This window comes from Daphnia carinata, chromosome 8 (genome assembly GCF_022539665.2).
Source record: "Daphnia carinata strain CSIRO-1 chromosome 8, CSIRO_AGI_Dcar_HiC_V3, whole genome shotgun sequence".
NCBI lineage: Eukaryota > Metazoa > Arthropoda > Branchiopoda > Diplostraca > Daphniidae > Daphnia > Daphnia carinata.
This window is the reverse complement of record NC_081338.1, coordinates 3,338,001-3,361,143: the sequence shown is the minus strand read 5'-3', so window position 1 is coordinate 3,361,143 and position 23,143 is coordinate 3,338,001. Positions and strand designations below refer to the sequence as shown.

Genomic DNA, 23,143 nt, shown 5'->3' with positions numbered 1-23,143 from the left:
ACAGGAGGATAAAATGAATTAACAGTGGTCAATGAATAATGGCTTTCGTTACAAGCACGGATGTGAGTTCCCAAACCGTTCACTATGGGCAATCGATGATTCACAAGGCCGCCATCATTAAGTATATGTAGTGTCCAAAGAGCTGTCTCAAATGAGGAATTCCTTATCGTGCGATCGTGAGAAAAGGATAAATTTTTCTATTGTTGAAGGGCTTTTAACAGCTCTGCTATCACGCGAAAAAGAACCAATCGGATGGCATCTAGTGAATACTTGGCCACGGATAGCGCACTAGACATATTGGAATTTTTCAATTTCAAAATTAATGAGAAGCAAATGTTGATTCTTTGAATAGCCAATTGAACATTATTTTTCTCGGAAAAGAGTCATATTTGACATTTGGCTATTTAAATTGCAAAAATTGCTCAGCTTGTGCATCGATTTTGAATATCGTGACTAGACGCGCTCACGTGATGGAAAATTGCCATGCGCATTCTTCTGTTTACTGTTCCTAACTCACGTCGCGTCGATATGAGGGCTAAAGTTAGATGGGGTCAACAGTTAAATACGTGTACGTCCATTAGCTCCTAGCTTGATTCACATCTTACGTAATTGCCCACGAAAACGATATTCCCTCCGAAAAAAAAGCCCCATGTGCTTCGCAACAACTAGGCAATCATCATTCTTCATTCATGAGCTTTCAGCGAGGACACTCACGCAATAATCACGTTACAAGTACTTTGTCCTAGTACTTAGTCCTAGTATCGTGACAATGTTAAAAGATGCATCAACGGGGAAAAAAGCGATGCGATGGTCTTACTTTATTACAACAAAATGCGTGACCAAAAATCGTACAGGGCAAAAGGGAACTTCGGTTTCAGTTTAACAGGACATGTAACATAAAGATGTCTTGTAAGACATACTAGTTTCTGAAGCTCCGTCTCCAGCATTCTCGCCGATTTAGTTAGTATAGAAAGAGGACGATTCCAAAACATAAAGTTGCTCACTGTTCGTACAGAGATGCCCTATCGAATGATAGCGAAGACCTATTCAGCGCAATCAATAGAAGCAACGATAATGAAGAACTGCCTGTCGGCCGAAACTTGATAGCAAATGAAAAGAAACTTGGCGGAGCAATTGGTACAACTTCTTTGCGACGGAACTTTGGATGATTTGTTCCTGGTTGTAATTCCAGTAATCATCTACAATAACAATGAGGGCAAACTCATGGAAAATAGAGAAACCAGAGTTTTCTAATAGAAAAAAACAATGACACGTTCGTGGGTACCTCTCTATTGAAGTGGACCCGGTGCACCATAAAAACGTTACGTTTTACACAACAGCGCTGGGTATAATACAGTTTGAGTTTCAATTCATGCTTAGAATAGAAAGGAAAACGAAAAAATGGAGAAAATTATGGTAATTGATTTCGTTATACGCAACGCTATCTAAACGTGGACTGCGTTACGTTTTTGCCCTGTTTGTTATGCCCGGTAAACTCCCAATCGATGGCCATAACACATTTTGTCTTCGTTCTTGTTTTTTTTTTTCTTGACTAATTGATTTACGTATTCCATCGATGGCAATTTTTCAGTCCGATGGAACCACTTTATCTTCGTCCCTCTTCCCACAAAACGTGTGTGCTGTAGGCAGAAACAATAACAAAATCAATTTTCAGCTTACCTTTGAAGGATTTCGCGTCCATTTATTTTCATACGCTGGGGGACGTCAAGTTAGCCTTGTATCGAATGATTTTCGCTAACACGGCAAGCACTTTAGTGAATGGCGCAGCTACTACACGACGCCTACGAGATTCAAACGTTCATTTGTCAAAGGTGATGGCAATTTGCAATATAAACAAAAGTGACCTACAATGTCGAAACGTTTGGGTTGGAAAACGTCCACGAACTGCATGGATTTTCTCCTCCATGCGTGGTGCACTTAACTCATCATTACCTGGGCGAAAGGACAATTATGTTCATGGTCAAAAGTAATTTTCCTTATCTCTGCCCACAGATTACCTTTTTCCTGCAGCGTTGGCGAAACCCATCTTTGTCTGACACTGCTGACATCGTCCTTTTCCATCAGGAATAACAGCTACAGTACAGAGACAAAGGTTAAGCAATTATCGATTGAATTTGATCAATATAGCACTATACACTACATGCGACCTTTTGGCACCTGGAGTAGCTTACGTCATGGACGTTCTGGACGGATTGGCGTTCACCTGCAGTTGATCTGTCGTTGATAAACAGGGAAATACAGTACAAAAAGCGACTGACGTCTGGCGTGTTTTCCTAATATCCACGTCCGTTTTTCTTGTTAGCTTATTATGACCTTTCAAATCATCTCGTTTTCTCGTTATTCTGTTGGAAGGATGGTGCTCATCACAGCGTCATTTTCACGCAGAGTTGTAACAAGACAGGTTTCAAAAATGTTTCCCAACACAAGTCATGCACGACGTTATGGCCGGAGAATGTTATTGTTATGGCTGCCAAATCTAAGAGTGGTGACTTGCCGTTTGATGTAGTCATCACCTGGACAGCACTGTTATGTTTCTGCAAATTGGTCGATGTTACATTACGAATCTTCAAACTCCAAATCCAGGCTTTCAAAGAAACGTCACAAACAATATCTGCTGCCCGCGGGTCTTGATAGTCAGTGAGAACTATCATCTGGCAAAACAACATGGACATCAACGAAGCTACTGTGTATAATTACAAGGGAAGATTAGCACGAGTAGTTGTAGCCCCGATAAAGGAGACGTTGGTAAAGTTGATGAACGTTACATGGAATGACTAGAGGTGGACAGCTGGGGAAGGCATAACTTTTTGTCCGTGGGATCTAACTTTAGCGTGAGTATTCCAGCTGCTGACAGATCGTTGTTTGATGGACATCAGTCATTAGAACAGTCTGCGATAGATGAAACAAAGCATTTGCTTTCCTGAATTTTTTCTTTTTCAAGGGTAAACAACGTTAGTTCACGCTTAATGCAACACATAACTTGGCATAGTTTGCTGGATTTCAATCCGCACCATTGTTTTGTTATTTCACTTCATTTGTTGTCTGCCTACCAGAAAAGCGTAAAAATAGAACAGCGTGAGTCACATCGTGGAATGGCTTCAGGATATTCAAGAACCAAAGAATGTCTTGTTTGAATATCTCGTCACACTCCATGTCGATTTGCACTGATGGTCATCGAACGATAACGCCCTTCCTGTTCTACAAATCCTTGTAATTCAACTATTGGATGTCATTCGTCTTTTTCTCACTAGGGAAATCAGATTTTGATAAGTAGACTGAAAGATACTCAACGACCTTTTGCGGAGCTTACCTCTGAAACGGCGCCAACGATGCGCAGTACAATGGATATCCATTCCCTTGTCTTGCTGACGTAACACAGTGGTGTCATTACTCGGAAATATCCACAAAATTCCGGATCGAAATAATAATTAAAAAAAAAGAACCACTGATGTTCCCCTTGAACCTTATAAAATAAAACGTAATGCCATTCTTGCAAATTATCTTACAATAGCACCATTAAACAGCCGATAACTAACGTTTACGTCCTGTACATTTCGTAATAAGATGCAGCTATCGCCTACAGGCAAATCAAATTGATGAGACAGGTGTCAGGGTAAGGGGGAGTGTGCACATTAAAAAAACGAGGAGGAAAGGTGAGATAGGACTGTCTGGTCTTGTCTGAGAGCTCAGTGCTCGGCTGCTCACCTGATGAGAATGGAGGCAGTGTCCAACCTTGTCAATAACGTATCCAATCTAGTCGCCAACGTGTCTAACTTCAGCCAACCTTTCGATGAAAACCGAGAAGAGCGATCGAGCGTGGTGATTGGAGGCAATGAAGCCATGCTCATCGAATTCAACGCCGCCTTGTTAGCCGATTTTCGGCATGTGGAACGAACGCTTTTTGCCCTCCAACGTAACCTCGATGATTTCTACTTCGTCACGCTCACTGCCATCACATTCGGTAGGATTTTTTTTTTTACATCCCATTTGATTGTTTTTTGCGTTTACTGTTACACTCCGTGTACCCTGCAGCCATGCAATGCGGTTTCGCGTTCATGGAAGTCGGCCTCGTCAGGACGAAGAATACCACCAACATTCTGCTGAAGAGCACTATCGACGCCTGTAAGTTTTAGACAAAGACAATTATTTTTAGATGAATGGAACTTTGTGAAAGACAAAAAATGTTATTTAAAATACTTTCAGTCGTTGGTTGTTTGTCTTATTGGCTGTTTGGCTACGCCATTGCGTGGAGCCAAGGAAATTCATTTGTTGGATGGCATCACTGGGCATTTGCCAATTTACCGCCTGAAAAGTAATTGAATTTGACTTTGTGCTACGACAGATAATTGAATTCAGATGATTTATCTTTTTGTAAGGTATTCCGAAGCTTTTTATCAAATGATATTTACCAACACTGCCGCCACGATAGTCAGTGGAGCTGTCGCTGAGCGTCTCAATTTGCCGTGCTACTTTGTTTATGGCACTTTACTTTCAGGTTTGAACATATAAGCAAAATCGATTGAAAAAACTCATCTTCCTCTACGGCTAATGTCTTATTGCCCCAGGATTTGCTTACCCCGCTTTGAGCCGATGGGGCTGGTACGATGGCGGATGGCTTAAAGAGATGGGATTTCGTGATTTTGGAGGCTCTGGATTGGTTCACATGTTTTCCGGAGCTTGTGCTTTTGTTGCTGCCACTATCATAGGCCCGAGAGCCGGTCGCTTCGATCCGCCCAGGGAGGGAGAAGCGCCTCACGGCCAGCACATTCCCGGCCATTCTCTGCCGGTAAGTTTGCGTGACGATTCATAAATGATGCTAATCATGTTAATCGAATCTTTTTAACGTACTAGTTCGTGGGTCTCGGGGCTTTGCTGCTCATATTTGGTTTCCTCGGCTTCAACGCAGCGTCGCAATTGTCTTTGAGTAAACCTGGAGATGGAATCGTCGTCACTTACGCCACTTTAAATACTTTGTTAGGTGCCAGCGGCGGTGCCTTAACAGCACTCTTTCTCAACCGCTTTTTGCCGTTCTGGGGAAATTATTGGAGCTATTTGACGATGGTCAACGGCGCTGTCGCTGGAATGGCGGCCATTTGCGCCGGCTGCGACTCACTTCCGTCATGGGCAGCTGTTCTCATTGGAATCCTAGGAGGCATAGCGTTTATCGTTGGCCGCCAACTTCTGGAAAAACTTGAAGGTAATCTACGATTTAATAAGCTCCCCTTTTTTTGTTGTTGAATTCATTAAACTAATCGATAACAATTTCACACAGTGGATGATCCTGTCGATGGGTTCGCTATTCACTTTTGCGGTGGCTTGGCCGGATTGCTTTCGGCTCCGTTCCTCATCCGAGAAGGCATTCTGTTCAAGGGCGATGCAATCTCAGCAGTGGTAAGTTCCCCTTCTAATTGGACATGTTTTCATTTCAATTTATCAAATGCTGTGTTACAGGGGTTCGGTTGTAACTTGTTGGGCGCAGTGGTGATCATTTGCTGGGCGGTCATTTGGTGTTTACCCATGTTCGCTATTCTCAGATGGGTTGGCGTTCTGCGCATTCCGCTCGAAATGGAATTGGCCGGCATGGACGCTGCCAAACACAATGAATTGGCTTATCCAATGTCTGCTTGGCAAGAGAATCAACACGGCTTCGATAACAAAATTCTCGGCCACAACTGGATGCCTCCTGATGCTAAAATGCACACGCCGCTCCACGCCAATCTAACCATCAGTAAGCTGTTTTCAAAAGAATGTATAGTTATTTATCTCTAAAAAAATCACATGAATGTCTGCAGGGCGACGGGATTCGCACGTGATTGATTCAACCGCATCTTGTCCTTCGACCAACTCGGAGCCGGCCTTATTGCGCTCCGTCAGCACTTTAAATCTGGGCGAAGTGAATCCTGCTTTGGACGTTTCAGTGCCCGCTTTGACCAGGAAACGGTCGACAGCTCTTTAAAACTATTTTTAAAGAAATATTTTATATCAAATCACGTCAGAACTTTGAAAAAATGTGAATATCTTCATACCAACGGTGACACGTCGGTGCTTTTTGCACTGCCAATATCAGCTATCAAATAATTTAAGAGAACTTAGTAGCCATACCCCTCTATTTTTAAATAATATATTTATTTTAATTTTCGTCTAAAAGTCAACATGAGAATAAACTGGACACTATTTTAATGAATCTTTCTAGTGGTTTCATTTCTTTAACATCTTGCCGCAAGAAACGCAAAATAAAAATCGATTGGTATTGGCAACGAAAAGATCGGGAGAACGAAGGGTTCATCTGAATGGATTCGTGAAAACGTGGCGATGACGTCCGTCCTTTGGCTGCGAACTCGAAAAAAAAAGAAGAGCAGAGGAAAGCTACTGAATGGAAATAGGCGCGCCAGTGATGGTTGAAAATGTTCAGTCAGACCAATTAGGGAAAGGATTGAACATGCACGGCTTACGGTTCCGCCTCGTTTCCCGTGCTGACTGTGACCCTTTTGACTATGCACGCAAGTCTTTATGTCCCGCACCAAAAAGAAATAGGAAACTATTTCCTCTTGTTCGAGAGCCCCACTCTTTCCAACGAATATCAAGAAATGCGGGAGACTAGTTGGCCAACTCTCGTCAAATAATACAAACTCTATGACGGCCGTCTCATTTGCGATGTGGCCGACACACCCTCCTCGTTTCACCGAGTCGTTCATAACTCACTATTTATCTTTTTTTCTTTAACTATTTTTTTTATCGTTTTTCCCTTTTTGGCAAACTTTCAAACTGCCGACAAGAAAACACGAGACTGCGTTCTTTCCCCGGCTATAAACCCACTTGCCCATGGCATGGAAACGGCGTGTATCAATACTACTCTTCAATGCAACCTCCATTCACAAAGATGCTCATTTGTCGATTGACGTCCGAGAATCCGCCCCCGCTCTATTTGCAATCTAAACAAGCATAAAAGAAACCCTTGTTTGAATTGGGATTTTCATCCCATTGGCTTGGCGATCACAGTTTGATCCAAGGAAATTGACGGGAAACAAGTGGGTCACGAAAATTGATTGTAATTTCAAATCTACGCCCACGCAGGCCCGAGTTTTATGAACGCACAAGCAAGACATGGGGTTTTATACACCGATGGGCGAGCCCCTCAATGGCTCAAAGGCAAAGTTCCAAGCTTTTTGATGAAGGAGTCAGCTTCACTGTATTAATAGAACTGGAAGACAACAACAACAACAAAAAAATGGGAAAGAGCTAAGCTTGTTTTTTTTTCTGTTTGCTTTTCTTTTCGTGTACATGAAAACTTCCATTCACGAAACATTCAAACATAAAGAATACATACATCTCTGTTGACTGTACGATTTTTAAGCAGTTGTGTACACAAATATCGCGTTCAAAAGTAAACGACTCTCTTTCTGCTCTGGGTGGTCTACTCCAACCTCGATATGAAAAACGTAGAAAACAGCGATAATGCCAACATCAATTTCAAATATCGCGCTCTTCAATCACCTTTCCTGAAATTTAACCATCACAGAACACACACACAAGTCATAAGAAAAAAAAAAAGATCGATATGCATAAAACAAGCAACGTTGGCATGACCCTCTCTCCCGTCTGCAGGCGGTTCATAGACGTCCGCCTTTTTTTGCGCACAATAAAACATTGCAAACCTTTTCCGACCCCCCTTTTTCTCGCACCTTGTTATATCTGCGTGCGCGTTGCGACACTTTCACGATCTCGCGTGTTTGATCGAGTAAACGCAGTGATGTGCTACCAGCGGGTCTTCACGGCGCATTCGCCGATGCAAAAGGTGCCGTCCAAAACAACGCGCAACGGGGAGACCGAAGGGACTGAGTTGCTGGGTGGGTTTGAGGTGGGTGGCGGAAATGGTTGGGTTGTATAACACACGGCGTCGGTGGGAGGAGTGTTGCCTGTCTGCCCAGTGAAAAAAAGAAAAAAAAGGGAAGTATCTACATAGGGATGCTGCTGTCGTTCGTGATGCTGCACCAGTTGGTGAACACGCGAGGATCACTGACGGTCGTCTCTTTTCCTATCTCCTTGAGAAATTGCATTTGCATTTTGTTGGACGAGTAAAAAACAAACAAGTTTTATTTCTTCCCACTGGTACAACAGAAGAAAGGGAAAAGGGCCAGCCAGATTTTGCATAACCGTTTGATCTTGGAGTTTTGTTTACACTAGAGACACATCCGCTCTAGACCTGTCATAAATTAGGTGTTGACACTGAGAAAGGGAGGGCTGCGAAACGTGTGGACTGTTTATCTTCCTCTTTCTTTTACTCGGCTCGCCCAAGTGGAAGGAACCGCATCGACGACAAAGACGACAACAACAAGCTCAGGTGAGCCTCCACTCGAGCGTAAACATATGGTCGATATTGTTCCTCGCGGCACTAAGAATTGCACGGTTGTTGTTTTGTTTTTGTTTTTTTTCTTTCTTTCTTTCTCGCTTGTTATTTTCCTTTGATATTCCGACGGTAGAGAATTTCAATCCGTTTTTCCTAGACCGAGTTTTGCCTCGTCCCATTTTAGCTACACATGTAGCAAGTACTCGAATGCTGGTGTATTCCACTCGAAAGAACGCAACCGAGAATCGATTTATTCCGGTCTCGTTGCTGCGTGCACAACAGGATTTCTTTCTCTTTTTTTTTTTTTTCTTCCAGACTGGTTTACACAATAGAGAGGGAAAGATAACAAACTGGTTCACCACCATTCGTCTGGTTGTTATCCAACTGAAATGGAAAAAAACAAATATACGTACAGGTATACACAAAAGGCCGTTCAGCAAACACCTCATGTGGTGGATGTTTACCCTTACAGGGCGCGTTTGTAAAGCCACACTGGCTCCTTAAGCTTATGCAATGGTGTTCTATCGACTTTAGTGTCATCGATTCATGTTTTAGATGTTTATGTGTGTCTGTCAATCCATCGATACTCATCAAATTGCTTGCAGTCTTTGACGAAAAAGGGGGGGGGGGGGGAGGGGAAGAATAGCGACAGAGTGTGCACTGCGGATAAAAAAGCGCGTTAACGCTGCGTGCAATCTGAGAGATAGAGTGGAACACGAAAGACGCGGACAATGCCTTTCCTAAACAGCTGCTACCCGTGGCGCCCAACAACAGCGCCGTTTGTGTCTAGACTACACAAGTGAACACGGTGAAAAGAAATTCTAGCACGATACGCAAATGCGTTGCTAAAAAACAGTATCTGGGAAAAATAAACAAAAAAGCACATTGGAGCATATACGCTAAGAATGATGAGAGGAGGGAGAAGCCTATTACCACAAAATGGCAGCTGCTGTCGAATGGAATAAATAAAAAAAAACAGAGAATGTTTTTGAAGAACGGATGCTTTTGTTCTAGCGCTTTTACTTCGCCCTCTTGACGAGCATATCTATACACCTACAACGGGGTATCAATTGACATGTCAATCGACACAGAGCTCCTTTTGTGTTACTAAGAACGTCGTCTTCATTGCGGGGGTTTGTTGTGATAAACTTGATGCGAAATGTCGAGGCTTCAATTAGTTCTGAAGGCAGCCGCATCACCTTTCCCTTCATTAGTCAAACTTGATGCCTGCTCGTGTATATAGGCCTGTTCTCTGGCGTGCATAACAAGATTGAACAATCCTATACGCCTGAGTGGGGGGCAAAAGGACGATCAGCTTTTTTTTAATTATTATTTCTTCCCCCAAAGGAAAAGACTGAAAGAAATTGAATTTTCTTTTTGGCCAAGACAAGCCAATAGGTTCGTTAAGACAATCACTTGTGTATTCGTCGGTCGTCGCATTTGCTTTGTGTCTCGCTAAGTAGGAAGAAAGAAGAACGAAAAGAATAGACGGACTATACGAAGACGCGCGCAATTGAGGTAAAAGACAGAATATAAACATATAAAAAGAATAGGAGAAAAGAAAAGGAAAAGAAAAAAACCAGTTGGCATTAGAGAGCCTTTGGGGTGGACTGCACAGAGATAGTAGCAAATTAAGAAAGATAAGAAAGAAACGTACAACTTCAAACGCACGTAACGACAACGGTCGCCCCGAAAAGCACGACCCCTCCTCTTCGGTGAACGCTAAAGTCGGAACAAACGCCGGATCTAGCCGACGACGTGCTCTGATAAAAACTCTTCATTGATCTTAATGTATCTCCCCCCCCCCCCCCCAACACATTCACTCTTCTACATAAACCTATACCTACATATATAATGTACTCTACACACACACACACACACACACACAACACACTTTGCAGGAAGAGGGGTGTCTTCCACTTTTCTGTCCTTCCAGTCCGTATGGCGCAATTCAATTGGCTTTCCTCCCCTCTCCTTTTTGCAGCACATGCTGTTGATGGTGCGGCTGACGGGCGCTACTAACTAGCTGATCAAAGTTAAGCAGGCACGCCTCGTTGGCTTTCCATCGAGTCATTTTATCTTATATTGTGTATATCCCCAAGAGAACTTTACACTGTTCGCTCCTAGTTTTTTTTTTTTTTTTTTTTTTTTCGTTTTAAAGAACTTACAGAGTGACAGCCGACGACGCTTCATCAAGCGTGCGCAATATTGACGTATCCACTCTTTTGAGGGGCGTGTGTGTGTGTCTTCACTCATCCGCCTTCTTTATTTTGACGGCGCAGGTTGAACTAGGGAATCAAAAATAAGGGGGGGGGGGATTGCTAGTTGATGCTTGCCGCAAGTGAATAGCTAAGTATGTAGTAGGCTACTATAATAAATAGAAGTCTTGAGACGATTAAAGGGTACCCCACTTTTGAAACTCTCAAAGTCTGATGGAAGAAACTCGTTTTTTTTTTTAATGTTTCCCTCCGTCTGGTATGAGGCAGATAATAGGACTTGCTAACAAAAGCGACGGGAATAATGTATATGCTTCGAGAATCTTAGCAATGCATAAAAGGATTCAGAAATAATGATGATTAGGGCACAAAAGAACAACCCAGAGACCAAGTCGCCATGAATAAGTCTTCAAAAATATCGATTAATAAAATCCAAAGACTTTTGCCCCGTGTTGACATTTCATTGGACTGGAATTTCGCTGATATCCAACTACGAACCGTGACGAATAAGTAGCACCACTAACGACACTACAAAAAAATGGTTCAAAAATGATTCCATTGGCAACGGCTGGAAATCGGAATGGAAAGAGAAATCGCGAAATGCGCAACCATATCGATACATCATTTTCCTATTTCTCGCTTGTTCGATATATTTACACAAAGTCTTTGAAAACATTGCTTTGAAATTCTATGCAACGAAACGACATTGTACTGCCTGTATAGTTGCGGGTGATTGCGGCTTCCGCAGTTCACTCAATTGGCTTCTTTGCGCCATTCCGGCCGTCACATCGGCGGTGGTGGGGGGGTAACAAAAGTTGTGCCTTGTTCTTTTGTCTGTTGGCGTCGTAAAACCTAACAACGGTCTGTAAATAAATACACACACACACAGACACACACAGACACACGCTGGGTCATGTGATTCAGTCGCGCATCTCATTCCTGAAACGAAAGAAAACACGTCGGCTCTATATTTAAACCATGTCACGCAGATAAGAAAGAAAACGGGCAGGCTCTGTTAAGACCTTTGGCAGTTGGCTCACAATGAAGACTGTGTCAATACTGACAATTCCATCAACGAACACGGGCGCAGGCAACAAGGCAGAAAAGAAGGGGCGAAGGAGAAAGCCGAAAGACTGATGATCTAACGATTCACGCTTCACACCAGCGCCTGTTTAGTTTCCGCCAAAGGCTTTTATTTATTATTTTCTCGTTTCCTTATGTAAAAAAAAAAATGCAGTTCTCTGTCGCTTACAGCAGAAATTGAACGAAATTTCAATTTGTGTGTGGGCTCGGCGGCCCCCTTTTTTTTGTGTTGTACGGACATGATTTTTCATGTTGTTGTGCGGTCGTGTCTTTCACGCGCTCAACCGACCGCGAATAGTCGCTCAACGTCCACCCGTAAAACGCGCCTCGCCATAAAAAAACAAAACAAAATGCGGCAACGTCATATAGTCAAAAAAAAAGAAGAGACTCTATTGTTTTCCTTCATCTTTTCTTGTTGTTTTCACTTTATTTATATACTAGCGCTTCTCTATATAGTCTTCAACGTTCGTTGCGCTATTCCACTATTACATTCGACATTTCTTTTGTTTTTCCTCAAATTTCTACTTTTTTACCATCAAAAGAAATAAAAACAAAGAGAGAGAAAGAACAAACAAATGGAACGGACATTTTTCTGACAGCTTCCGTAAGGTCTGTGCGTCTTCGATGCACGGTAGCGCATATTAATAAGCGGATGCCATGACGACGGTATACGTTTTCAATAAAAAAAAAAAAAAGGAAGAAAGAGAAAAGCTTCCATCCATCCATCGCATGTAAGCTCTGCATGCTGCTGTTACCTCCCTGCGAAAAAAAACAAAAAAACAAAATAAACGATATATTGAAAATTTAAGAGAAAGAGGAGAAGCGATGGCATCCGGGGCAACCTACTTTTCAAGAAGATGATTGAAAGAGGAACCCGGTTTGAAGCAGGGCGGCGATTAAGCATAGAGAGAAGGGGGGAATAGGACGAACGAGTAAGATGGGGGTATTAAAAAACAAACGTGGCTGATTAGCATCCTAGAAAAAAAAAAGAGAAAAGAAGAGAAGAGAAGGAGACGACATTTCAAAAAGGGAAATATAGCGAACGCAGCGCATAATACGGAAGGGAAGAAAAACACACTCATATATACACGGGAAAAAAAAAGAAGTTTGTGTGCAAAAGTCTGGCCAGGCTGCTGGAGTCGAAAGGAGCCTGAGAAACTCATCATAACTTTTGGCGCATCAAGTATCGATCGAACTGTATGCGTTGGGCTGGGACTGGATACAGTACGACGACGTTTTCTTCCGCTTTTCTCTCGCACGTCCGGTTTCTTTTTCGATTTCCTATTTTTCTTTTTTTCTCTTCCTGTTTCGGCTTATTAGTTGGTGATGAAGGGCGTAGAGAACAGCGTGAAACGCAAAAAAAAAAAAGGAAAACAAGAAAGAAAATTGAATGACCTCAACTTCTTCTTTTGGCACCGCTCAATTTGGGGCCCGAAAGTTAATGAATTCCCTGCAGATCGGCGTGTAAGAAATGTAAGCGATAGGGGTCAATAACGCAAACATCTTAACACGGAAACAAGTGTGTGCAACACGATCGCTACATAAGATGGCAAAAAAAACAAACAAAAGCAAAACACGCATATCAAGCAGCTTTTCTCGCATGCTAAGTGGCCATTAGTTCGGCAATAGCGGAACATAATTACATCGAGCAAGCGATTCTTGTTATTTTATGAAAACATCATAACGGAACGTGTTTCTACAAATATGTGGTACTAAAGGAAGGCTAAAATGTATTAAAAGAACACCTGCGGTAAAAGTGCTGGACACCCATGGAATTTAGCGCTTTCTTATACATAAGCCTCTATATACGTACACCAAAGTCCACTTAACTCCGGCGGGATGCTGGAAGCGCGTTATTCGCCAGTAAGACCCCCCATTTGAGAGAACTATATAGTCATAACATTATTCAGCATTATGTCAGCTTCCATCGGTTGTGGGTGCCCTTTATTTCTCTTTTTGTATACATTACCTTAATATGCATATACCACGCGTTTCGCTAGAATAACAAGACTATGTTATAGCTATAAATAAAAAAAAACAAGCACACTATAACCCACGAATAAATTGTTGTCGTTGCATAACGAGATGCACCGTTTTTTTCGTAGAGAGTTCCCCACTTTAACCTGACACTTTTTCTTTTTCTATATGTTAGGTGTCGTCCCTCCCCTCTCCCTCCTTTTTCATTTCTCCGTTTCAGCTGCAGTCGACATTCGATGAATACAAAATGAAGGTTTGGCTACCACTTCAATCGACATTTGTCACGGCCCTTGTAGGCCTAGTCAAGCTCGCCGTTGCTGCCTCCGTGCTGACTCAGCCGCCATCAGCTTCTTCGACTCCGATTTCCAACTCGACTTCGTAAGTCTTTCCCCCATCCATTTTTCCATAGATTTGCTGTACTCTTCTCCACGGGAACTGGGTGTTTTAAAAGAATGTCGATTATGAACTGTGCCCCAAAGGACGTGGAAGGTCGTTTGGCCGAGGGCCGTCATCTTGGGATCGACGACGGTCATGTGGATCGATCTGGAAGGATTGGAACAAATGACCAACGTCACCATCCGGCTGGCTGATTCCAAACGCACTTACGACGAGAAGACGCTGACGCTTCATTACGGCCAGGCAATGAGTCCCGTAGAGCTGACCATCCCACCTACTTACGACGGCCAGCTGACCGTCCGACTCAACTGCGCAGGCCGTCCAGGAAATGGCAGCGGAAATGAAAGCAAAAGCAGCGGCAACATCGGATGCCAAAGTGAAGAGTTCCCCGTCCATCCATTAGAGGCCATTCAATCTCTCAGCTTGCGCCTGGAACGGACCGTTTATCATCCAGATGATGTCGGTAAATTGTTCGAACTTTTCCACCAAACCCCCTCACTTTATGGCGACTTTCTTGGGTCCTATACGATCCATCAATCAATTCCAGGCCGTCTATTCACTTAATATATTTTTTTAAAAACTATTTCTTCTTGAAAAAAGTGTCGATCTGGTTGGCTTGTTTGGATCAGCACGGTCAGATCATGGCTGCATCGGATCCTGAACGTGGGCCGTCCAGGACGGAGCAGGTTGCTATGCATGACGTCGCATCATCCGTCCAGGTGGCTGCCCACGATCCCAACAATATCATCGTCCATTATTGGAGTGTCTCGCTCGTCGGTTCCGGTCTCAAGAACCTGCTATTCCAGTTGAGCGACCTGCCACAGCAGACGGGAATGTGGACGATCCGGGCCACTGCCGGCGGTTTGACGGCAGCTCAAAGCTTCCGTTTAGTCGAAGTTGGCCGCCAGCATCAAAGCAAAAGCGAACCGGTTAAGAATGTCAATCAAAGGGAAGACAGGGTGGAAGATACTTCAGCGATGGTAGAGTCGCACTTTGTCGAACTGGAATTCAGTCCGCGAACGGCATCGACAATCGAGCAAGGCGCCCCATTCGCTGGAGAGGTAAAACGATCTGCGGATGAGAAAACGTTGATCTCAACTGGTTTATTGATGTTTCCTTTTTTGTTTTTTTCGTTGGCGATGGTTAGTTGATTGCTGGAACGTCAGAAAGAGGCATCACAGTTGGATTGGACGTACTGGATCAGCATGGAGCGTCCGTCCATCATCAAACGATCCATTTCGACCGTACGACATCAACGATGATCTTCACCGTTCCGGCCCTCTCCAATCTCACGAGCAATGCTACTTTACAAGTAAGGAAAAAAAAACAAGACAAACAAACAAGAGTTTGGATGGAACAAACAGCTTATCTTTTGTACAATACCAACGGCCCTGAAAGCTTCAGGACCGAAACGGATGAAATGCCTTCAAGACTTTGAATCATTCATAATGAGAAAAGCCTTAAGGCTTCCCCTATGAGTTTGAGGATTATACACTCGTGTATTCAAAACGAATGTCGAAGCACTAACACTGCATCATATAGCCGTCACTATTTTTCTATGAAAAAGAAATGAGAAGGTAAAAATAGATCTGAATTGTTCGGCTGACTGGGCAACGTATTTCCCAGCTGGTAGAGTTTTATTTTCTTTTTTCCAGTTCGTCACATACAATCCTTACAGCCACGTAAGAAAGACATAAATGTCGAACTTCGTTGGCAAAGAAAAAAACAAAATCCTCGCAGAGAGTGCATACAGAATATCCAACAAAAATATGTGCCAAACTTAAGTTTCACTACGATGACATTGTGTCCAGACATCGTCGTTGTTTCCCTTTTGTTCGTTATATAATGGAATTAAACCGAAGATCATTCGGCATCGTAAATCAGTTTCAACCTCGTGAAGTTTTCCGATATTACCTTCCTTTTTTCAAGTAGAAGAGTATCCGACCTCGTTCCACATCCGGGCCTAAAAGCTGCTTTCTGGAAAAGCGGATGAAGTACCCCGTTTTTGTTTCTACGTCATTCTATATTTTCTAAGAAAAAAAAGGGGAAATGAAAAAAAGAAAGAGAGTGTCATTACCATATGAAAGAAATTTTGGAGAGAAACGCGGCATTGTGGCGGAAGGATTTGTTGTAATGATTCGACAAGACTTATATGCCGGAGAGGGGAGCGTCCGCTGGTCCTGATGGGAATTCCGTTCTCATACATGCAAAGAAACTTGTGCGTTCTGTCATGCCAAAGAGACAAAAAGAGACGACAGTAATGCCGATTCTCTGGAGAATGGACGTCTAAGTTTTGCCCTCCCCCCCCCCCCCGCGTTTCTTTTCTTCCGAGTTCGACGGGCACTGTGGCGAAGACATTTCACTCCCCTCTTTTCTCTTATTCTCGTCACGAAGCGCGTAATAGGGAATTATAAGTTGGCAGAGCCTATTTTCTTCATCGTTCATTTTTTTTGTGTGTGTTCATTCCCCCCTCACGTAAAACGATACGTGACCGTGAAACTATAGACCTGCGCTGAGATAGAAACAAATGAGCTTATACATCACATGGAAGCTGGATTTTCGAAATCATCGTATAAGGGCCCTTTTCCTAGACTCATAACTCGGCAACAACTTGAAGGAATATGAGGGAAAGAAAAACTATACGTACTAGAAGGAGTCCTCAACTTATTCGCTCCGTTTGGAAAGGTTCTTTTTCAACCTTGGCCGAATTGATTTGTAAAAAATAAAAGGTAGGATTAAGTCAGACGCTATAGAAATTCAATTATCAATAAATATACGAGGGAAAAACAGTTGGGATTTGACATTTCTAAGTAAAAGAAAAAAAGAAGGGAACACGGAAATTCAATAAGAAAACAATTTGTTTTTGATTCCGAGCAAAGGTGAAAGATTCACATTGGGGCAATTTGAAATGTCAGTATGGAAAGCATAGCATTTCTTTTTCTCGATCACCTGATTTTTGCTTATAGCTTATCCATTAGGACGAAATGACTGCTCGTAAATATTCTAAACTCGCAACGTCCATCCAGAAGAAAAAATAAACTAAGTGGATACAGTAAATCTTTCATGAAGAGAGTGCCATACCCTTTTCCCCCACCCCCCTGTTTTTACAGTCAAATGTCAAAAAGAACTAGTAAAATGATTCTCTTCTTAATCTAATGGAATATGCTGAAAAGAAAAAAATGTCCGCATATTCCCGTTGGGTATTTCCGTGTTCTTGGGTTATAGCATTAACATCTTTTCCCTGTGTGCATGGGCAAAACCGAATCCACTTCAAAGCTCCCGGTGAAACAAAACTCGATCCCCCTAGATCCGCTTTCGAAAAGTCCTGTAAAAACGAGAAGCAACTCGATGTTGCATTTTCAAGACCGCCAGTTTCGAAACAGGGTATTACCGTCGAGGATAGAAATATACATCCGAATAGTACACAGAAGATTGTCATTCCCTCTAGTGAAACATCCCTACCGTTTGATTCTTTTTATTTTCATGTTACATATCCAATGTCCACACGTAGGGAAAAATCATTATAAGTGGGCAGAGAGAGAGAGAGTGGAGACAGCAAAAAAGCAATCACAGCACGGTTAGATAAGCCGCCTAGATTCCATCTAGGATACAATTGTAGGGGGGAAAAGGATAAAAAAAAAAGGTGCTGGTCATCCAAGAATAAGAAATAATATTATAAAGACTGACCGGCTGAGAAAACAAGAATAAGGCAGCGCCGAAACGCGTCTACGATAAGAAGATTACATTGTTCACGTATACCCCACCCAGTTTATTCTCGTTTGATAGCCAGATTGCTTATTCAACAAGTATTTACTGAGGACATTGTGCCAGATTTTTCGGGCGGCATATAAAAGACGAGCCCATAACCCAATAAAAACCCTTTACTGCATTTCATTTGGTGGCTGACCAATCTGCGATGGAAGCTGGAATCTCCTTTTAAAAAAGGGCAATAACACTGTGTCGCTGTCATGGGTGAATAACGACGTGATTGGAATGTTACATATCTAAGTGTTTTCCTCATTGATTCATTGCCTCCGTCTTTTTTTGGTAATAAGAAATCAATGTGTGTGTGTGTCATCTATATCAGGGCACTCTGAAATCGATCGAAGGACAACCGCTGGATAGCCAATTCGTCTTGGCAAGCCATTCTTTAGGTGTCAGCATTTGGCCGGCGTCGAGCGACAACTGCAATGTCCAGCTCTTTAGCCAAACTGGCAAATATCGATTCACGGTGCGTTTTTTTCTTTCGAAAATGAATCTCTTTCGTTTGTTTTTGAAAGACGTGTGTTTTGGTAGGAAGGTGAAACGTTGCATTTGAGCATTTATTCCGGATGCAAATTGGTGGGAAATCGCATCAACTATGCCGTTATGTCCCAATCGTCCGGTCATGTCATCTCGTGGGGGCAGGAATACTTGGTGGCAAGGACTACGATCCTTCCGGATGGAAACAACAGCGACGATCAGCCGAAATGGGCAACCGAACTGAACCTGAGGTAAAAAAAAAAAAACTAAAGATCATTCCATCAGGTTAATTGCGACTTTAAATCGAATGGGATTGAATTCAAAAAGCATCCCGGTTATCTACGAGATGATCCCGCGTGCCATCGTGACCGTCTTTTTCTCACACGAAGGCCAGCATTTGGCTTCCAGCTCTTTGGACATTGAAGTGTATAATCACGTCGAAAGCAAGGTTCATTTCATTAGTGTAGAAGAAAAGCCATAACACTTTCACTTAACGGATGGATGAATAGGTGACGGTTACGAGCGTCCGAGCCAATAAAGTACGAGTTAACATGACGCTCAAAGCGGGATCGTATCACTGCCTTTACGGCTCTTGGGCAGAAAAGGCTGGAACGATGAACTCGGCCGAATCGCCAAAGTTGCTCGCACCGTCCATAGAGACGGACAGATTTCTCCGGCTGTTGCCAAAGTTCCAAACGCCACCGACTCAGTGGCTTCTCTTTGGCCAGTCGAGCGAACTCTGGTTCGTCCAGTGCTACGATCCGAGGTATATGCAACTGCAACAAACCGCTCGACTTTCTCATTAACGCTAATTATTATATCTTCAAAAAGCGAATCTACTACGAAAGAATTGGATTTAGTTGTAGCCAATGGAGTCGATCCGCAGCTGACGCTCTTGACGGTCGATCAGAACGGCCGAGTGCGCCAATCGAATCCCGTCGCGATCCCGATCAAGCCAATCGACTGGACCATCGATTTCCAACTGCCTGAAAGGGTTCGTGTCGGGGAAGAAGTGGTGGTCGATGTGGCACTCACCAATCGTTTCAACAACTGTTCTCAAGTCAGTTCAGATTTATCTTTTGATTGCTTTCGGAAATCGTCCGTGAATTTGGAACATTTTGAATTCGTTAAGACTCAACTGCAAATGGCTCTGACGGGCGGCGCCGTCTTCGTGGCCAACGGCAAGAAGTATTTGCAGCAGCCGGCCTGTCTCGCTCCCAAATCGACGGCCGTCTACCGTGTCGGAATCCTCGTCAACGAGCCCGGACCACTCGTCACGCTCACAGTTCAGCTCAAGGGTTCGATTTCGGGTTCATGTTGCGCTCCGAGTGAAGTCATTAACCTCGACGTTCATCTAGAACAAATGGAGACGTTGCCCGTCTCCAAATCTGTCCCCGTTTCGGTCACTGAGTTCCAGCACACTCAGTCTGACAGTTATCTGTTCTGTCTAGAAGGTACGCTTCTTATATTCAAGTATGGTTGGATCATTCATTTTTACTTCAATGAAATTTCAATAGAAAACGTATTTACATCGAATGCATCGTCATTCAAGTACGAAGTATTGCCGCTTGGAAGTCACGTTAAAACGATCGTGTTCCAGGCCTCAGCGCCAGCCGATCTGAGGGTGGCCCTTGCGAGTTCTCCAAGGTTCGATGATGATGAAGCAACTTCGTATTATCTCGTCATTGGCGGGGAGGATAACATGTATTCATGGATATCCAAACAGATGAACGGTAAAGACGTAACTGGAACATCACTGAACGATCTTATGTTCTGGACATTTTTAATTTTTAGGTTTGTCCGAGATCAAGAGCAAAATTGCCACTCCGAAAATCTTGCGACAGGATCGCTTGCAGACATTCTGGATTAGTTGGGATCAAATCAAATTAGGTCAAATCAAATTAGAGCCTTTACTGTGGTTTAAAAACGAGATTCATATTTGAAACGTTTCAATTGATTTTTTTTTGTAGGAAGGAAGAAAAGGAATAAGCCATCCGTATCGATTAGCGATCAAAATCGTTGGCTGTTATCGTTTGGCAAAGGATCACATATTGGTGCTCGGCCGTTAGCTTCGATCCCACTTGAGGTCGATGACACTCCATTCCGATATGTTGGATTTTCAACCAGCTGGGGATTTCAAGGATTCTTCAGAATATGGGGCACAGACGGAGGACTTGACCAAACTACGCGAACTCTTAACGTACCCAAACCAGGTGTGGGTTACGTAAACGCCGAACGTGCTGAAATCACAGTTAAAGGTACGTTGAATGATGTTGGAATTTTAAATTCAGTTTAAAACGGAGCTATGATTCTTCACTTCCAGGCGGAATAGCTTCGAGTCTTGATGATATATGGAGTACCGCGGGATTGATGGATCCGACTAGTCTTGTCACCGTGCTGGAACGCTTCCATCACGGCCAGTTTGCCAAGAAATCGAATGGGAAGGAAAATACCAGCTGGAACGGAATCTTGCAGAATATTTTGAGTTTCCGGCTAGCCGATGGATCGTTCCATGACGCGGACGGTTCCTCCGATCTCAGGTAGTTCAGCTCTGCAGCATTTTTTTCGATGAATACTTTCTGAAATATTTTGGGATTTCCTTTCGATTTTCAGATTGACGGCGTTGACTGTTCACGCACTGTCGTCCATCACGCTGCAGAGGTATTCCGATCCAGGATTGCTCAAGTCCGCTTTGACGTGGATGCACGGCCAGCAAAACGAAGACGGAAGTTTTGCTGACGGTTCAAACGCTACCGTGAGCGAAAGAATTGAAACCACGTCTTTCATCCTGACGTGTCTATCCGATGTCCAACACGACGACATCGTACGCACAGATCCTCCATATTTACTTACGCAAACCAAAACATAATCCTTTTCTCAACAGGTGTTATTTCAAGTGAGTTCAGCTGCTCAACGATTCTTGGAACGCGAGTTAGCTGTCAATCACGAGATGAAGACAATCGTTCCAATGGCCACAGCCATCCTACTGTCACATTCTTCCTCTTGGCCTGAGACTCTAGTTAAGCTGGACAGCGTCTACGATCAGCTGATGGCTTGCTACTCGACCGACCGCCGAGGTATAAACTTCCAGCGTCAATGAATTTAGAAGTGCCGATTAAATAAGAGATCTTTTCAATGTAGAATGTTTGAACGAGATGACGTACGCCCTGACAGCTTATTCACACCAGAATAAAGCAGGCAAAATCCTGGAAATTGCCAGGAATTTGGTATCCGCACCGTGGAACGCTCTCCATCCGCTGGTATGTAAAAAGAAAAAGCAGACCATGATTTTTGATGATGATTTTTGTCAGCCAAGAGCCAAACGATTGAGTTTCATCTCATTTTAAATGATAATTCAAGGATAAACTTAGAACGATGAAAGCTTGGAGCAAGTATAGTGAGGTGCTCAATGATCCAGTTCGCAACCTCAATATGCGGCTGAGATTCCAGAGCGGCGAAGCTCCCATCGTGCCGCCTCATCATTTGCATAATGTGCGTGATAGCTATTTTCATTTTGTTTCATGCAGCATTGAATTGACGCTGAACTCTTTTGCCCTAATTCATCCAGGAAACCATGACTAACGTTTCGTTACCTGTAACGCTGGATTACGACGAAGAGACTGTGACGTCCGTGACAAACGACAACGACACGCATTCAGAGTCCCAAGAGGAGCAGCAAAACGTGCGGATGCATACACCACCGCTAACCTACGACATTCCAAGTCTTCCGCAGAACGTTGAAGTGACCATGTCCGGCACGGGATGTGCCATTCTTCAGGTTGTTTAAGCTACTCCCGATCTGTTCTGTTCCAGCATAATTCATTTGTTTTCTTTGGCGGCTACTATAGACCAAAGTCTGCTGGAAAACGCTGGAACCACCGGTTCCTGAAGCTTCTTCCGTTTCCATGTTCGCCTCTGTTGAAGGCACCGATGACAACGAAGAGCCACCAATGACACTAAATGTCACCGTTTGTGTCCAGTACATCATTTGCTCTGTCTATCTCTATCAATCAAATTTTATTCACTTTCCTTTTTACTTTACTTTTCTAGTTGGAATGACACTGTTCCGGCTGATTTGAGGGTCCGCTTGGAAATGTTTTCATCTTATTTAGTGTCCTCGGTGGACGTAGAAGAGCGTTCAGCTGGAGCCCAATACAAAATATTGCCAAATGGCGATGTGGTCATCGATATTGCCAAGGTTAAGCAAATAATTCCAAGAACATTTTAACAGGCAAGTAAAAATTGTTTGTGTCTGGCAGATCAAATCCAATTGCGGGCGGTGCTTCCGGTTAAGAGCTGGAAGGGTGGGGCTGGTGAAGAATATACATCCTGGAAGGATCGATGTCCTGGATAAAAATCATCCGCAAATCCATCAAAGTTGGCTTTTAAATGGGCCTAGTAACGCGTCGGTGTGGGCCCCTTCGAAATCGGTGGCCAACAGCTCAGATAATTGGCTTCCAGGGAGGCCTCAAACTTGCGACTAAACTGAAATCAATCGGAAGAACTTTGGGTCTTTTTTAAATATTACTTCTTCTCGCTTATTCTTGTTACTTTTCTTGTGTCATGTTCTTTGAATCATTCAAATGAAAAAAAGTTCAACAACAAAAAAATATGGTTGTTTCATTGTGCATCTTTTCTGAAAGGAAATGAATCGATACATTTCTTTATTGTAATGAAATAATATCTTAACTACAGAATGTTCTCATCACATTTCAAGAAAAAAAAATACATAGGTTCATGAGAAGGACTGTTAACAAACATTAACTTCAGGCACAATCTTGAATTTTTGCTTTCTATTATCCTTTTAATGAAGAGCTCAACGTTGGACTACACTAGATGAATTTTGATCAAGTTTAGTACA

General features: G+C 43.1%; 2 protein-coding genes across 2 annotated transcripts; both read left to right on the top strand.

Moving 5' to 3' along the window:
* The first annotated feature begins 3,694 nt into the window (after positions 1–3,694).
* On the top strand, positions 3,695–6,201 carry LOC130703785 (putative ammonium transporter 1). Its single transcript, XM_057525238.2, has 9 exons — positions 3,695–3,982; positions 4,054–4,143; positions 4,225–4,333; positions 4,398–4,516; positions 4,587–4,807; positions 4,873–5,218; positions 5,294–5,412; positions 5,473–5,749; positions 5,814–6,201. Exons 1-9 carry the CDS (start codon positions 3,730–3,732, stop codon positions 5,975–5,977), a joined length of 1,698 nt encoding a protein of 565 aa, XP_057381221.1. The 5' UTR covers positions 3,695–3,729; the 3' UTR covers positions 5,978–6,201.
* Positions 6,202–8,024: 1,823 nt separating this feature from the next.
* On the top strand, positions 8,025–23,046 carry LOC130703811 (uncharacterized). Its single transcript, XM_057525272.2, has 23 exons — positions 8,025–8,362; positions 13,820–14,022; positions 14,124–14,503; positions 14,641–15,101; positions 15,188–15,352; positions 18,128–18,271; positions 18,337–18,533; positions 18,610–18,730; positions 18,792–19,048; positions 19,114–19,342; positions 19,415–19,736; positions 19,800–20,015; positions 20,077–20,172; positions 20,253–20,540; positions 20,606–20,822; positions 20,896–21,106; positions 21,167–21,359; positions 21,424–21,542; positions 21,643–21,774; positions 21,851–22,060; positions 22,131–22,261; positions 22,333–22,480; positions 22,542–23,046. Exons 2-23 carry the CDS (start codon positions 13,892–13,894, stop codon positions 22,764–22,766), a joined length of 4,593 nt encoding a protein of 1,530 aa, XP_057381255.1. The 5' UTR covers positions 8,025–8,362; positions 13,820–13,891; the 3' UTR covers positions 22,767–23,046.
* Positions 23,047–23,143: the final 97 nt, after the last annotated feature.

Bases quoted from the DNA above. Each gene is read 5' to 3' on its own strand.
- LOC130703785 (XM_057525238.2), top strand. From the start codon at position 3,730: ATGAGAATGGAGGCAGTGTCCAACCTTGTCAATAACGTATCCAATCTA. The intron at 4,334-4,397 runs GTAATTGAATTT...TCTTTTTGTAAG, and splicing joins GCCAATTTACCGCCTGAAAA to GTATTCCGAAGCTTTTTATC. The intron at 4,517-4,586 runs GTTTGAACATAT...TTATTGCCCCAG, and splicing joins TTATGGCACTTTACTTTCAG to GATTTGCTTACCCCGCTTTG.
- LOC130703811 (XM_057525272.2), top strand. From the start codon at position 13,892: ATGAAGGTTTGGCTACCACTTCAATCGACATTTGTCACGGCCCTTGTA. The intron at 20,823-20,895 runs GTAGTTCAGCTC...TTCGATTTTCAG, and splicing joins GACGGTTCCTCCGATCTCAG to ATTGACGGCGTTGACTGTTC. The intron at 21,360-21,423 runs GTATAAACTTCC...TTTTCAATGTAG, and splicing joins CTACTCGACCGACCGCCGAG to AATGTTTGAACGAGATGACG.